The sequence below is a fragment of the Natrix helvetica genome (genome assembly GCF_964273705.1).
Source record: "Natrix helvetica genome assembly, chromosome: 3".
Taxonomy (NCBI): domain Eukaryota; kingdom Metazoa; phylum Chordata; class Lepidosauria; order Squamata; family Natricidae; genus Natrix; species Natrix helvetica.
Genome location: NC_138549.1, coordinates 81,627,824 through 81,645,126, shown reverse-complemented (window position 1 = coordinate 81,645,126; position 17,303 = coordinate 81,627,824). Strand labels below are relative to the sequence as shown.

At 35.2% G+C, this 17,303-nt stretch overlaps 1 protein-coding gene across 5 annotated transcripts in view; it reads right to left on the bottom strand.

The window, feature by feature from the left end:
• COL11A1 (collagen type XI alpha 1 chain) overlaps positions 1–17,303 on the bottom strand; it is a 272,785-nt gene that overhangs the window by 107,788 nt on the left and 147,694 nt on the right. For all 5 annotated transcript variants that reach the window (XM_081948969.1, XM_081948972.1, XM_081948971.1 and 2 more), the window contains 6 exons: positions 15,866–15,919; positions 15,721–15,765; positions 13,426–13,479; positions 10,885–10,992; positions 6,061–6,114; positions 2,978–3,031 (listed from right to left, as the gene is read on the bottom strand). In XM_081948969.1, coding sequence (XP_081805095.1) covers positions 2,978–3,031; positions 6,061–6,114; positions 10,885–10,992; positions 13,426–13,479; positions 15,721–15,765; positions 15,866–15,919 — 369 coding nt within the window. The remainder of the gene's footprint in view (positions 1–2,977; positions 3,032–6,060; positions 6,115–10,884; positions 10,993–13,425; positions 13,480–15,720; positions 15,766–15,865; positions 15,920–17,303) is intronic.

Sequence of the window (17,303 nt, the reverse complement as noted above, 5' to 3'; positions counted from 1 at the left end):
TCTAGCTCTCTATCTTTATGTACTGTACCTATATATGTGTATATACTGTATGTATATATCTCTCTCTATAAAATGAAATATAACAACCAATGTACAGAATAATTAAATGAATGACATTTGAAGAAAGTAAAGATACTGTATATGCATAAAGAGTTAATACAGAACTTGCTCAGTATTTTTAACTTTATTACATCTAGCAATATAAACCATCTATTGCTCCATCTTCTCAGCTTTAATAGTATACAATATTTATATAATATACTTAGTGTCTTGATATTCCATTATTTAGGTACCTTAAACTATTAAATATAGATAGGAAGCGAGGAAGGAGTGGCTATTCTATCCAAGTTGATTATAGTTTCAATATTAGTTAAAATGTAATTGTTTTACTTTTTCTTCAAAATTAAATATAAAATTGGAAACAAAATAAAGAAAGAATATACATCAAAATACTAGTTTCAGAATGAAGGTTTCAGTCTTAAGCTACATTACTTATTTTTTAAATCTCCAAGGTGTTATTACATACATACAGTATATACATATAAGAGGAATATGGATGTATGTGTTCCATCAGAAAATTAATGGTTGGGTTTCCTAGCAGTTTGAACATGAATAAGGAAAAACAAAACAAAACCTCTACTACTGGCATGTATTATAAATAAGAAAAATAAAGTAAGTAAGTCCTCAAAACATCAACTTGTGTGAAGTACCCCCATCTACTTTAAAATCCTCAGTCTCTCCCCAAAAGGTACCTGTAGGCCTTGACAACAAAACAGTTGCCCAGTTCTACCTTAAATTTTAACTGAGAAATTTAATCTACTGGTAAATTGTAAAAAGGGGGACTGGAGTTTCTTCCTACTCCCTTCTCTTCCTTCCCTACAATCCATCTGCCTTTATTACTGGATGTGTTACAGAATAGCCATATGTTAGATGCTTTTAAATTTGAACACTTTTATTACCCTTCACATATACATGATATAATATTTATACGTCTTTGAAGGATTCAGAGAATTCCATATGGAGAAGGGAACCCCATTCTCCTAAAGATTAATTGTGCAAGCAATTAGGAATTCATGAGTCCCCTTTAGTTATAAATATCGTTTTGCCAATTTATGTGGCAAGCTTGCAGTCCTCATATGGAACTCTGTATCTAGACATTTAAAGTGATAAATTTCATTCCCATTAAATAAAATGAAATGATAGGCAGATTAATGGCATGCATTACTTCAGTCTCACTTAATGGCACACTAAGCTACCGTGAAGTATAACTGTCAGCCCATCTTTTCCCCTTTGATGACTTTCGTGCAGCTCTATCACGAGCAATCAGCTACATCCAGCTGAGCTTTATGGATACCGCTTCTGTGAATTTTCGACAATTTGCTTAGTCGGCATTATGGATGTATTCACCATCTTCAACTAAAGAGCAAATTCTTGATATCTCATCTGATTAAAAATGTTTTCTTTAGAAGCTTATTCTATTTTTGAGCTGCAGACAAGGTGACTTTTCAATGACATCATATGGGGGCAGGGGATTATTCCCCAAAGCACATTATGAACATTTGTCTTCAAATGAGCAATTTCTTACAGTTTCAGCATGGGAATTGAATCTCCTTTTCACACTCCATAATTATGAGCCTGGTGGTGCAGTGGTTAGAGTGCAGTACTGCAGGCTAACTCACTGCTCACTCCAGGAGTTTGATTCTGAACTACTCAAGGTTGGCTCTCAGCCTTCCATCCTTCCAAGATCGGTAAAATGAGGACCCAGGTTGTTGGGAGCAATATGTTGACCCTGCAAAATGCTTAGAGAGGACTGTAAAGCACTGTGAAGTGGTATATTGGTCTAAATTCTATTGCTATCTACAAATGTTCTTTGCATTTTATATATTTAATAAACTGCTTAGTTTGGCCATCCACTCATACCTTCATCTGCTTCAACTCCAGGGCTCTCTATCAAGCAATGACACCATGTTTGAACCCAGTGTCATGCCGTCTCAGTGGCAGCACCTGAAACACCGTCCCTCCAGAGATTCAGATGGTCCCAACCCTGTCTGGCTTTTTGCAAGGCATTGAAAATCTGGCTATTTCTCCAGGCATCTGGGTCAGGTCGTTAGGTATTTGTTGCTTGTTCTTGCAAGCTGGGGTTCATCATGGGTCTTTCTGTGTTTTACCGTATTTTTCAGAGTATAAGACACCAGGATTTTAAAGAGGCAAATTAAAAAAAAAAGTTTGTACACTCTGCAGACCTCCCCAAAATGGCCCGTTTTTCATGAAAAGAGGCCCGTTTTTTGTCAAAGGCTTATAGAGTGCTCCTGAGGGCTGGGGGGGGGGGCAAAAATGAGCAAAAAATGGCCCATTTTCCCCTCATTTCTGCCTTCCCCAGCCCCCAGAAGCACTCTGGAAGCTTCCTAAAGGCTATGCATGGCCATTTTGGTGAAGGGGGCGGGGTTTTGGGAGGCCAAAAATGCTGTATTCAGTGTCTAAGACGCACTCAGATTTTCTCCCTCTTTTTTGAGGGAAAAAAGGTGTGTCTTATACTCCAAAAAATACGGTAATTCTTGTAAACCATCCAGAAACATTTGTGTGCAATTATATCAAACATACCAATCAATTAATCAATCTCCTTTTCACTAGCCAGGTATAGGAGAAAAAAATAATAACCTTGACTGTCTATGCTTGTGTACTCTGTCCAAACTGTGTCATGGCATATCATAAAGCAGTATGTTTCAATGGGAAACTGCATTTGTGTATAATAGGACTTCACATTGCTTAAATTGCAGCCATAACGGATATGTACAGCATTGATTTCTATTTAAAAAGCCTTGATACTCCTGAATTGCTATCATTTCATTTTTTTCCCTTTAGTTTGAGCACCATCCAACATAAAAATTTTATAATACTACACATTCCAATCTGTATAATGTTACCAAATTCAAATTCCATATATTCATAACTGTATAGGTAAAATGCTGTGACTTACCCTTCCTCCTTTCTCTCCATGAGAACCTGAAAATCCAGGAAACCCAGTAGATCCCTGCACAAAAAATTATAAATGTACTTTTAATTGATATAAATATTTAGTAAGCCCTTCATGCTGTATACTTTTGATAGATTTTAATATTGTATCCTGAAGACGATAACATATTTGATGAAACTTTCTACTGTCCATTCAATTACACAAAATTTATTTAAACTAAACCCAGTGTTTTTAATAGCAAATGCGTTCAAAAGAGCTCAAAACTGTTTCTTTCTGTTTCATACTTGGGGGAGGCCATTGGAAGCATAGCATAGTAGAACACAGAATGCTGTCTTAAATCCAGTCAAGCTGTTTGTCTGTTTATTCATCATCTCCATTGCTGTTCTCCAAAATTTGAGACAGAAATGTCTTATCTTGATTATTCCAAGGATTTAATCTGGGACTTCAGAATAACAACTTTTTTATTATAAACTATATTTAAGTAACATAAAGTATATGTCAGGCCTGTAGTTATGTTTCTTTTAGGATCTTTGGCCTGCCACACTTTCTATTATTTTCCTATGCTGTTTCATTAGTGTAGTAGTTGGGAGGGGGGAATAGAAAGGAGTAGAATGGTGGAATGTGTTGTTGTCATTCTTTTCTAGAAGCCAAGGTCATCTTTTGTCTCCGCACCTTGACACCTGACCGGAACCAGTGGAGTGGAGATGCCAGCGTGGAAGAAGAAGATTGGACCATGTGATGGATTTATGAGTGTGGGCATAAGATCATGATCTTTCAACTGGGTGGAATCCCAGGAAACTCTTCAGAGTTGGAATTTCCCCAGATGTGTCAACATGTCTGTCTTATTAAATTGGAACTTTAAGGATAGCTCTGCCTTAGACTCTGATTTAATTCTGCATGATATTTGACAGTATATTTTTTTGCAATATATATTATTTAAGTCACAGAATCCAAATATGAATATAGATATTAACAGTTTTCAGTTACTTACCATAATTGTTCAAGTCCAGAATGCAATAAAGAATTAACAGTAAGCTTATTTATTTATTTTGAAAACAACGACATGTCAAGCCACCATTCATGGAAAGAAGACACAGGAGTAGAAGTAGATGAGTGCCAATACTATAATTTGACTATAAAGCACAAACTCAACATACTTAATTTTTATAAGTACACACACAAAAAACAGAGAACAGAGGTCCCCAGAATATTATATCATGGATTTTAATTCCATAATTTGTTTAGTTTCCTGGAATTGTTAGAAGACTAGTGTCTATAGAAAGGGGGTAAGAGATGGAATGTGTGTATGACACTGTGGCACAAGTTAAAAAAAAAGTGATGTGTTTGCATCACATCATGATGGTTAGGAATAGACACCCACTGGAGCATATATACTATCCATCTATATTGTCATATTTTTATAGTTTATTAAGTGTGAGGGTTTTTTTAAGAAATAATAAAAAGATTTAAATTTTTTTGTAATGTAATTTCCATGTGAATAGTATTTAAATTTCAATACATTGTATTACTTTAGGTACAGATATTGAAGGGAGGTGTATATACTCTGTGTGTGTGTGTGTGACACACAGGCACACACACACATACTTATAGCACATATACATTTGCGTTCACCTATACCTACATAAAACTACCTAAATACACACAAATACCTGGCACCTAATACAAAATGTACTGCTTTGCTACTTTTGACTTTGTTTTTATGAGTGTTTCATTTATGGTTTTAAGTCAGTTTGAGTCAGTTTTGACCCCTTGCAACTAGTTTAAAAAAAGTCACATAAGCTACCTATTGTTACATAATTATTTGAAGTCAGACTCAATCGTAATAGTGAAATTAATATTATTTAAACCTGAACATCAATAAAAATGTCTAAATAGTGCCACTTTACAAGGAAAAATACCTTTAATGTCTCATTGCCATAACTGTAAACACAGCTGACTATTCCACTAATATTTCTACCACATGATATTTGTATCAATAATAATAATAATAATAATAATAATAATAATAATAATAATAATAATAATAATAATGGATTATAAGCAGTTTGCTTCCATAAGTAGTCAGATGCTATTTAATGAAAGAAACTAACTGGATTTAAAAGTGGAACATCGGGGAGATTAACAAAGAATATTTCTGCTCAGAAATTATTGCAAAATGTTCTACTCATATGAAATGTGATACTTTCCTACCATTAACACTTCATATTATTTGATTTCTACATTTCAATATAGAAAAAATCGTTCCAACAAAATGGGAACGTGTATAATATGTATAGATGGTGGGATGGTAAGGTTTTCTTTTGTTCCATTAAATCTTTGTTGACTCCCAGTGATTGCCTGGACTAGTTCCTGCAATTTCCTTAGCAAGATTTCAGAAGTGGTTTGACACTGTCTGCTTCTTAGGGCTGAGAGTTAATGACTGACCCAAGATCATTCTACTGGCTTTGCGCCAAAGGTAGGACTAGAAGTCACAGACTCCAGGTTTCTAGATTTGATTCATGGTAGTATACATAATTATTCAATGTAGTGTCAACATAATTGTCCAGAGTAGGGTACCCAATCTGGACTTGCTTCCATTGGAACAGGGGTATCAAACTCAAGGCCCGTGGAGTGGATCTGGAAAAATGGAAATTGGGAGGACTGCCTGCAAGTTCCGTTTTGCTGGCAGAATGGTGCAGGAGGCCGTCGCAGCTGAAAATGGAACCCGGGAGGGCCACACGCGGCCCTCACGAGCTCCAATTTCACTGACAGAGTGCTAGCAAAACAAACTACTAGCAAAAGTGAAATTTGATCACACAAGTGAAGTGGAGCTGGCTACGTCCATCCCAGCCCCCTAATGTCAAGCACAACCCTGATGTGGCTTCAGTGAAATCAAGTTTGACACCTCTGCATTAGAAGAACAGTATGTAATGAATGTAATGTTTAGATTGCAGTAAGAGTGTTTTATAATCCCAACTGGATCAGTTATCAGTAACAAACTCATACACATCCATTCATTAAACAAATGTGCACGTGCTATTAAATCATAAATTGCATATACCTCCCCAATGTTGTAGCAAATTTACCTTAGGGCCTTGTCTTCCTGGATATCCTGGCAAACCGGGAACACCAAGTTTACCCTATAATTAAAAAAAAACAAGCATTAATTTTTCATTTATTTTTTTCAAATATTTCCATATTGTAACTACTGGTAGCATCTATATGTAGCCATCATACTTATTGATTTGTAGCTGTTTGTAGCTGTCCGTCTATCCATAGATTGATCTATTTGTCTGTCTGTCTGTCCATCTATACCATAGATACTGAATTTGTGAGGATCAGAAAACACACTTATGAAAGATGAAATACATGAGAACTGCTCAGAGTAAGCCATGGGGGAAGAAAGGGTGATTTTGGAGCATTTCAACATAAACAGCATGCAGGAAAACACCAGAATAAAGATCTTTAAGAAGATTTATTAGATTTGAGAACATTCCTCAAAGTAAACAAAGTTTACTATGTGAACTAGATGAGCTGACAGTACCAAAGAGAAAAATCAACACAGGTAGTTTACTGGGAGTGACCAAGCTTTATCAAAAGTCATAGAACTAGATGAAAACTGTAAGGTTTGGAGACGTCACACAAAATGAGACATTGTGCCAGGTGGGCTTCTCCTTTGATTCTTCTGGAGTTCAAACCAAGCATAATCAGACAGAGGGTAGGGAGAGAGGAGGATGAGAAATGGGGTAATGTAGTGAATAGAAATTTTGGAAGTACTTTACTTAGTACGGTAATAGTAGCATTACTGATGATCACTGTGCTCTTGAGAGACAATAAATTAACTTTGTGGCCTTCTATTTGTGATGTTTTGGGGTCCTTCCCATCTTCTATTCGCCCCAGAAGGATGGAATTAAGTACTGTTGAAGTTTTGCTTAAGCATGCCTCTGCTCTACAAAGCACCTGGTTCTCCCTGAGCAAACAAAATATCTGGCAGCACTATATTTTCTCCAAAAGTTATCTGTTTTGGAATTGATTGTGTTGTCTCTCATGGAACCAAATGTAAATAGCCACATAATGCAAAAGTAAGGCAAACCCTCTTGGGGAAGGGTCATGATGTTTGTACTGTTACACTGCTCCTGTCCTCATAAAACACTTCACTAAGTCAGACACTAACAAATCAAATCTCCTTATCAGTGATTCTAGCAATGCACAACGAGAATACGGAATCCCCAGCTTAATATCCATTAAATCTTTGCGCTGAGAAAATACTGGCAAAATTTCATTACTTTTCTGGTCTCTTTAATACCAACTGTGCAAACAGGTATTGTTTGGCCATTACTGCAAACCAGAGTTCGGAAGATGTGCTGTGCGCTGCCAAGCCTTGGCAAGAATTCGATAATGAAGAAGTTTGCTTTTTCAGCTGCACTTTCTCTTCAGTTCTTTTGGGGTATTTCAATGATATATCTAACTGGTTGGAGTTAATTTAACTCTTTGCACGATGGAATATTAGCTTGAGCTAATTTAACTCCCCAGTGGCTGAGAGGGCCAACTGAGCCCTTTTGTGTGTTCCCATGACATGCTTCTCCAATCCAGTTAAGCATATTGAATGAATAAGGATCATTGTGCTGAAATGAAAATATACCAAAATATAGAACAGTAGAAGACACAAGCAGCAATGAGAAACTAATATGGGATTGGGAAGAATTTGAGGCCTTAGCTAAATATTTCAACTTCCTGAACTCCTTTTTTTTACCCTGAAATATTCACTTTTCAACTTTCAGAGTGGCAGTAGCTATGACAATGATGATAATGTTCCTGAGGTCTTCAATGTATACATTATTCATATATACAATAATCAGGATCCTCAGCAATGTACATGGTTATGATCCTTGAGATCTGATCAAGTAAGAAATTGCAAAAGCATTCCATTCAAGAGGAAAGAAAATTTGGGTCTTTAATACATTTCATGCCTATGTAAACAATCTTAAATCTTAACTTGTTTTAGCTTATAATTATAACTTTGCTGCTTTTCTTAGATTTTATGACTCATTAGACAATTATTTAAAAGATGAAATATGAAAATTATTGCTCAAATTTGAATTTATATATATATATTTGTTTTCGTAAATTTTCACGGGTGTAGGTATGCTGGTTTTGTTGTATTCGGGTCTTTTCCCGTGTAAAGTTGAGATTGTCAACTTTACACGGGAAAAGACCCGAATACAACAAAACCAGCATATATATATATATATATATATATATATATATATATATATATATATATATATATATATATATATATATATATATATATATATATATATATATAATCACGGACTTCATTATTGTTACTGTATAAGATGGTTTGAGTATGTATTGCTGTTATAGACATTTTTAGAGAAATCTAATATTATTTCTCAAATGTTTATGTTTGGGTAGAGTTAACTAATTTAATGAACTATGGCTTTTAGCCTTCCTGGATTTTGTGTTGTATTTTGTTCTTTGTATTTTCTCTCCAACTTATTATTTCTCTCCCCCAAAAACAGAAACCAAAACAAAAACTTCAGGTAGGAAGAGTGACAGAAATTCCTGATTCTAAGGCATGCCAAATCTGAATGTAGCTATAAATGAACCATGGACTAATACATTTCAATAAGCTTAGGGCAATGACAGGAAAATTTGACAGAAAAAATTTCAAGTCAGAAACTAAAGAGAATAAGAACTCAAGAACTCATCAAACTAAAGGGTGTTAAAATTATAATAAACAGCAGTGGGGGAAGGAGAGAAAATAGTTGAAGGAAAGCAACAGTTACCCAATGGTGATCTTTAACTAATAAAAATGTGGAGAAAAAAAATTGTTGGCTAGAGTGCACAAGTAGTCCAAAATTGTAGAGCTGGCTTCAGAAGGTATAAAGCTCAGCACAAGCCTTTGTTGATAAAGAATGCAGAAAACAAAAGAAGTATTTGTGTGTGTGTGTGTGTAATTTCAGAATAAAGGTAAGTAACAGAATTAGTGTACCAACTACTCGATAAAGAGGTTAAAAGCAAAGTGATAATTAAAAAAGGTACAGCTACGCAGGTTTCATTTTGATTGTTTTCGTTGATAATAAGGTATGCGTTCCACAGCCTGTAGTAAATAATGAACTGAATGAACCAATGTATTGCAATTGTTAGTTATTCAATTTATAATCAAACTGAGCAAGAGACAGCAAAATGTTTTGCTTACAAAAAAGGCAAACATACTTTTAGGATGAATCAGTAGTTATGTCATAACATTTTCAAATCAGGAAAAATAATAGATCTGTTGCACCTTGTGTTTAAATCTGAGCTTGACAACTTAAAGGATTACAGAAAAAAAAATGGAACACAATCAAGGAACGATAATGAGGACAATCAGAGAACTGCAAGATAAATCCTATCTGGAAAAATTCTGGTTAGGTTTAACCTTAATAAGAAGGATAGAAGGGATGCGATAGAATGGACTGCCAAAAACTGAATGGATGTCACACAGAAAAAGGCCAAGATTTATTCTCTATCAACCCGAAGTATGGGATTCAGAGTACAGATTCTAGAGGAATGTTAAAAAGAAACCTTAAAAATATTTTAATACTAAGAGTAAGTTGACAGTGGAACCAACTACCAGCACCGCGGGGTAGAAGAGCTGGATATCTTGAAGGAGATACTTAACTGACATCAATCAGAGATAGCTTAATTCTTGCACTGAGTAGGGTATGGCTCAATGGATTCTTTCATATCTAAGAGTCTATGATCCCTGCACAAACTGGGGAGGAAGGAAAGACGCAGATTGCTCTATAACCAACCTGTAACATCTTCACATAAAGATACACTCATGTAAACCTTTGCAAAATTGCACTAACTCTGCCTTCTTTTTTTCTGCCTACACTCCTTTCAGTCGAATTCTATATCTATGGTAATACTTCCCTGTCAAAGTAGCACAACAGGAATTAATTTAGGTTGTGGGAGAAAGTGAGTTTCGTATATTCCTGCTTTTTATGGAATTGGAATTTAATGGGAACTTAGTGATAACTTTCCAATTATGCTACCATTTATCCATAATTATAATAGTGGCGTTCTTTATTCATGACCTTTTAAACAGCTGGCAAGATGTCTTGAAACATTATAAGGATCATTAATTCCAAATAGCTCCCAACAGTTAAGTGAAGCTGAAAGGAATATTTTCTGGAATGAATGATCTGACTTTGAAAGTATTTTTATGACAGCTTATAAAGCTCTCTAGCATCAAATTATAACCTTCCTTTCTCTTTTTTACATGGAAACGGAATCACCTGGGGAGAACCATTCAAAAGATTCTTATAAACAAGCTTGTCTTTGATCAGATCACCAATGCAATCAAGCAGAAATGCAGTTGAATGAATGGCTATCTACACCCCAAGCAGAGAGAAAGGACACCTGGAAGTAATTTGGGAAAGGTGAAAGAATTTGCCTAAATATACAGACATTAGATACAGAAACACAATCGAGTAATAGTCAATTAAGGGACTATTTCAGAAAGTGAAACAAAATATTGAGGAGATGCTACAGACTACTCTTGGATCATTGCTCTACCACTGTTAATGAAGCGTGGTTCTTCTTTTCCTTCCTTGATAAGAAACTGTGGTTTTAAGTGAGAAATTTGGTTTTCCACTTTACACCTCCCACTGACATAACAGTCATCATGTAAAAATGTGAATTGTTTTTCCCCCCATATGGAAAAAAGGGACTCATGTGATATAGGTTCTCATAACTCCAAATATATGACAAATCTGAGGTCCCCACATGGTCTACATACACGATTCCATATGGCTTTTATGTTTCAATTATTTCTGTCACATTTTTGCTACTATTGTGCCAATCAATTCTCATATTAGAAATATCAAACCATTACTCACCTTTTCTCCAGCTTGGCCAGGGCCACCTGAGTCTCCTGTGGGACCTGCACGACCTTTGGGACCTTCAGGGCCATCTTCTCCTCGGGGACCAATAGAACCAACTTCACCCTTAAAAAATATTGTGTAAGTAAAAAAATAAAAATTAACCACCTCTCTCCGTGATAAAACAAAAACAAAAACAAAAAAACCCCTCTGAACACTAATTAAAGCCCACCTACTGACTCTCTCAAACTAAGTTCCTCCTAAAACTTTCTAAAGACAATAGCTAAGGAGACACCCCAGAAAGCAAAAAAGTTGGCATCCCTTTCCTTTCTTTTTCTATAACTTGATTATTCAGCATCCTCATTAGTTGTTCTGGATAAAATCAGAAAGGTTGACACTATTAATTAGAGCCAACTGTGATACAGGAAGAAATCTCCATTCAGTTTTTTCTTCTGTAAAACCTTTTTGTTCCAGATCACTCAAGATTTATCATCTGAGCCATGGTGGCGGAGTGGTTAGAATGCAGTATTGCAGTCTAATTCTGCTGACTGCCAAGAGTTCAGTTCTGATTATTTCAAGATTGAGTTAGCCTTCCATCCTTCCAAGCTCAGTAAAATGAGGATCCAGATTGTTGAGGGCAATATGCTGACTCTGTAAACCACTTAAAGAGATCTGAAAAGCACTGCGAAGTGGTATGCAAGTCTACTCTAAGTGCTATTGTTATTGTTATTAATCTTGGCAGTGGTTTCAATTTATTTTGAATACATGTAATAAGTATTATTCAAACTTGATCCATCTTAAAAATCACCTTGATCCATTTTATGCAAAATAAAATTCAATAAATACAGATGGCATAGAAAATGTTCTTGCTCGATAGTATCAAACTGCATGGAACTTTGATAAAATATTAGCTTCTGTACTATATTGAGACACCGCTTCTGTACTACATTAACAATGCTGAATAAAAGAAAATCAATTGCTTTATTTTGTTATAAAGTTTTGGGCGGTTTTGAGATTTTCATAAAATGACTCTACCATTGTAAGAAGCAGCAACAAGCAATTTGAGATCTGTCAAAATAGTACAAAAGCTGACACATTCATACCAATAATGAGAATCATAAATGTCCGGAGAAGACTAAATGCTATTGCAGGAGTAGCATACAGGAATACATGTACAATGTTTCTACTACTGTATGCTGTTAATTTTCAATTTAAATTACATTAAGGTTACCTTCCAGCCAAGGTGAGACAATGTGGAACAATTAAACAGTAAATACCGGTATTAATCAAAATTCAATGATTAGTAAAGCATAAATAAAGTTTTAATGAAAAGCTTTAACTCATCCTCAGATTATAAAAATCAGAAGCCATGCAGCCCCATAAAATACACCTTTTAAGAAAAGTTCTCAAAAGGCAAGTGTACCTTGCCTTTTGTTTCCTAAAGTTTTGCAGTAAAACAGTAGAGATTACTAAAAGCTCTCATCAATCTACTAGGTAGGGATGGCGAGGACAGGAATGGAGGATAGAGAAGTTCTAGTACAAAGCTTAAACCATTGTCTTGCTAGCAAAGATCACATGCCTTCAAGTTCCTTCTCCTAAACATTGTCACCTAGAAGTTCTTGATGGCAAAGGTCTTATCTGGCATTGAAGTAGCCCAACAATCTAGGTAGTCCTTGATTTACAACTGTTTGTTTAATGACACTTTAAAGTTACAACGGCCATGGAAAAAGTGAATTACAACCAATCCTCAAAGTTTTGACTGTCACACCACCCCTAAAGTCATGTGATCACAATTTGGGCACTTGACAGCTGACATGCATTTACAATGGTTGTCGCATCTTGTGTCATGGAACTGTGATTTATGAGCTTCCCTGATGGCTCCCGCCAAGAAAGTCAATTGGGGAAACTGGATTTGCTTAACAACCACATGATTTACTTAACAACCAGGTGATTTGCTTAACATCTGAGGTAAAAATGATCAGGAAATCAGGTCTCAAGATGACTCGCTTAACAACCACATTGCCTAATGACCAAAATTCTTGTTCCAATTATGGTCATAAATTAAAGAATACCTCTACTGGGATTTATGGGCCTTTGAAAGAAGATGAATTAAAGGCCTTTGAAGGAAGGTGAATTAAAAGAATCCTCTTGTATAGTATATGACTGAATAGATTTGTACACTTCCTTAGCATAGGAATAGTCTGCTATATTGTATTAAATTCATGGATGTTAACGTTTGTTAGTTATTGTGTTGCTTTATACCTATTTACACATGGCGGGATAGTCAATTCCTTAGTCAGGCAATGACCAGAGCAACATAAAAACTAATTATTAAAAATATAATATAATCAGCTTGCCTTTCCTTTTGGGAAAACAGAAAAGACTTCAGAAGAATCAATCATATCTATAGCACAGTAGTTTTCATCAATGAAGATCTCTAGGTGTTCAACTGAGACTAAAAAAAACCTTCTGGTTGGATGAAATGATGATGAAAGCTCCCTTTACCAATTTAAGTACAATTCTTCAATAGATCTAAAGAGGCTTTAAAGTAATACTTACTCTATCACCCTTAAGGCCCATATCACCTTTAAATCCAGGGAACCCATCTTCACCCTATGTTTTTTGTGGTGAGAAAGGGAAACAATAGACTTCCTTAAGAAATCAGAATGGAAATTGTTAAAGAATTTGGATAAATTAATATAATGCATATGACAACCATAGCCATTTTCAAATCAAGGTGGTTTTTTTTATAATTGTAGACTGGCATAACAGCTATTTTGCTGTAAGTCATAATAATTTACATTACTAAAGCTGGATCATAATACACCAAATTACTGCAATATGGCAATTTCTATATCCGAAAAAAAAAGTTACAGCTGAGTTGAATTACTTTTCAGGTTTTTAAAAAGGGAGAATGAATAATGAGAAAGGTGCTTAAGGCAATAGGAACATTCATCTCTTAATTTGTCAATGAGCTCTTCATTATAACATTACTTTTCCTTATTAAATTTCCTCCTTATATTTCCAGCTTTAAAAGTGTTGGGAATTTTTCCCATCAGATATTTCATGTTCAAAAGTTGATTGGAATATAACCCAAAGATACTACTACTGATTAAAGGCTGATTAACATAGCCATGTTTTACTTGTTGCAATGATGCAGTAACCACAGCAAATCTGCACCTGCAAAGTTCAAAAAACAGCCTTTCCAAGCCGTCCAGTCAATGAATTCCAGCATTTGACCTAATTCAGAATGGGATGGTTCTGTTGACAGTCTTTGTTTCTCTCTTTTTTTATGTTACCTTTTTCTGATGCTGGTTGATGAACCAGGAATCATTGGGACCAAACATTAGAATGCTTCTGTTATAAATCAATGGTATTATGACCCTTGGCAAATATTTTCTAGGATTCCTTAGTAGGCTGCTTTCTATGAGTTCCCATTTGAATAGTACCAGACACAATTAGTACCTCCCAAATTAGAACATAAATCTCTCCCTCTTTTATTTTACTTCTCTGAATTTTGCCAAGCAGTTCTCATATCAAACACATGGACTAAGGGGTAAGTAAATTTAAAGAAATGGCAGGTTAAATTTTATGAATTTTCTTGAGTACAAAAAAAAAATGCATATAGAATTTTGTAAAGTTAAATATATATATATTTAGTAAATGATTATTGCACTCCAGCAGTGTAGACCAATTGATCTTTAGGGGACAATGCAAATATTGTAGAGTATGAAAAGTTTTGTCCATTACTGTTTCTGACATTTTTATCATGTTCATACAGCCCCTTAGTCTTTAATGCAATTATAGATGCTATAAATAATATCTCAAAAATCAGGAATCCTGGGAAATGCAGTTCCCAGCAATAATGATGCTAGAATTATTGGCCCTTAATTAATTAAAGGAATGGAACTTTCCTTATGCATCACATCAAAGTAGTCAGGAACTTTAGCTTTGTCCCTACAAATTATTCCAATTGTCAAATTATTCCAAATAAGTAGCTCATAAAAGACCGTTGATCTACATGGAAAAGCCTAACTTCTAATCCTGGAGATTGCTCTTTTACTATTATTTGATTTTCCAGTAGCCATATTGGGAAATAGTCCCACATATTAAAAGAATTGAAAACACCAAGCAAATTGGCATAATAATAATAATAATAATAATAATAATAATAATAATAATAATAATAATAATATAATAAATTTATTAGCCGCTCCCTCTCCAGACAGGACTCGGGGCGGCGTACAATAAAACATATAAAACATAAAACATGTGCAAACACATAGACATCCAAATACACACATTTATATACATTTATATCACTATTAAACATATTTACCAATACTCCAACAGATTGTGTTCAACTCTCTCTCATTCATAAACAATTAGCATATTTTCTGTGGGAGATGAGCAGGCTGAGTCCAAGGGAGGAGACAAATATGTCATTTGTCTTGAGTCTCTTCATGCCCATAAGAAATCTAAGTCCAGGCCCACCTTGAATTCCACTGTCTCTTATCTACTGCCTATTTGTTTTGACCGTTAGTAGTTCAGATTCTTTTAGACAACTTAAGCTTGCAATAAATCTTTATATTCATTTCAACTGCCTGGCTTTCTTGATTTCTCACGCTTGACATTTCCTGTCCTATTTTGAAAAAAGTACAAGATTATTTTTTTTTTTGCTGAAATCATTGGGCCATCTGAAGACATTTCTGGAGGTTACTCTGCCACTACGGCAATTTCTCAGCCACCATATAATAATTTTGCACCTAAATGTAATAGAGATTATTTTCACTTAAATTTTCCCGTTTAATTGGGATGTTTTTTGCAATAGAATGTAAAAAAAATTAACATTACCTTTTCACCTTTGCCTCCTTTTAGCCCTCGGACGCCATCAGCACCCTACGGGAAAATACAGATGAGAATGGCCAAGGGGACCAGATTAACAAAAATTAATGCCAAGTTGATTGTTTATCAAATAAAAACATAATGTTAGCCATACCTTTACACCACGGGGACCAGGATAGCCGACTGGTCCATGAGGACCTGCAGGGCCCTAAAAGACATTGAATTTTATTTAGATTATGCTACATGAAGTTTAAGCAGAATACATGCAGTACTACAACACACACGGATGCTGCCCATTTACTTTTCAAAAGTATCAGCAGTTGCTGTTTGGAACATGCTTTTTTAATATAATCTGCAAGGTTCAATCAGAAATATCCAGAAATATGTTAATTTAAGGCAATTGCGGTCAAGTTGCAATCATTCATTTAGTGACTGTTCGAAGTCACAAAGGCACTGAAAAAATGTCATGACTGGTTTTCACATATAGGACCCTACAGCACCCCCATGGTGATGTGAGCAAAATTCAGGTCTTTGACAACTGGCATGTGTTTACTACAGCTGTGCTGCCATGTGATCACATTTGGTAACTTTCCCAGCCAGCTTCCAATAACCAAAATTAATGAAGACAGCTTCTTCGCTTAACTATTGCCTGCTTCACCGAAAAACTGCAGTGATTCACTTAGCGACTGTGGCAAAAAATATTGTAAATGGTGCAAAACTCACTTAACAACTGTCTTGCTTAGCAACATAAATTTTGGGATCCACTGTGGTCATAAATTGAGAACTGCCTGTATATTGCATCAGTCAAGAAGCACAAATTGTGTATGAGTACATAACAGCAATCAACTGAGGAATTATTTAGTAAAACTTGTACTAAGGAAGACTTTTCAAGTGTACTGGGAAATAAATATGGCATTTCAAACCAAGGCTACAGTGAACTGTGCCATGCAAATCCATCCAAATTGAATGATAAATTGTATAGCTATTCAGGACAATTTGGTACCTTAATGTACCCAATTTTTAAAAATCACATCAAATAAATCTTTATTTATACTAATTTATGAGCATTAGGCAACACCATGATCATATTGGGCATGCTTATCCTTAGTTCCTATATTTCTTAACAGACAGACACATATGGCTGACTCTCCTTTTTTTTATTTATGCTAGGATACATTTCCAGATTAGGACTATCATTCACAATGTTGGAAGCATTAATTCCTTAAGAGAAAATTAAAAGTTACTCATTGGCTGCAATGTTTTTCTTCTTCTTTTAACTTACACAGGATTGGCTGGAGGTCAGAAATGAAGCCAATGGAGGAAGAAATAATTATTCTCTCACCCATACACAAAAAGCTATGGCTACCTGGACTGAGAACCCACATACTTCCTTTTACATACATAAGAGGGCCAATTGACCGTTGCATAAATACATTATATGAACAAAGGAACAAAAAATAAATGCAATTGCTTAATATTTTACTATGTTAATCTAGTAGATGTTGGAAACAGTAATAAGGGAAGGAAAAACATTGTTTTTACAGAGAGAGGGAGGGAGGGAGGGAGGGAGGGAGGGAGGGACGGAGGGAGGT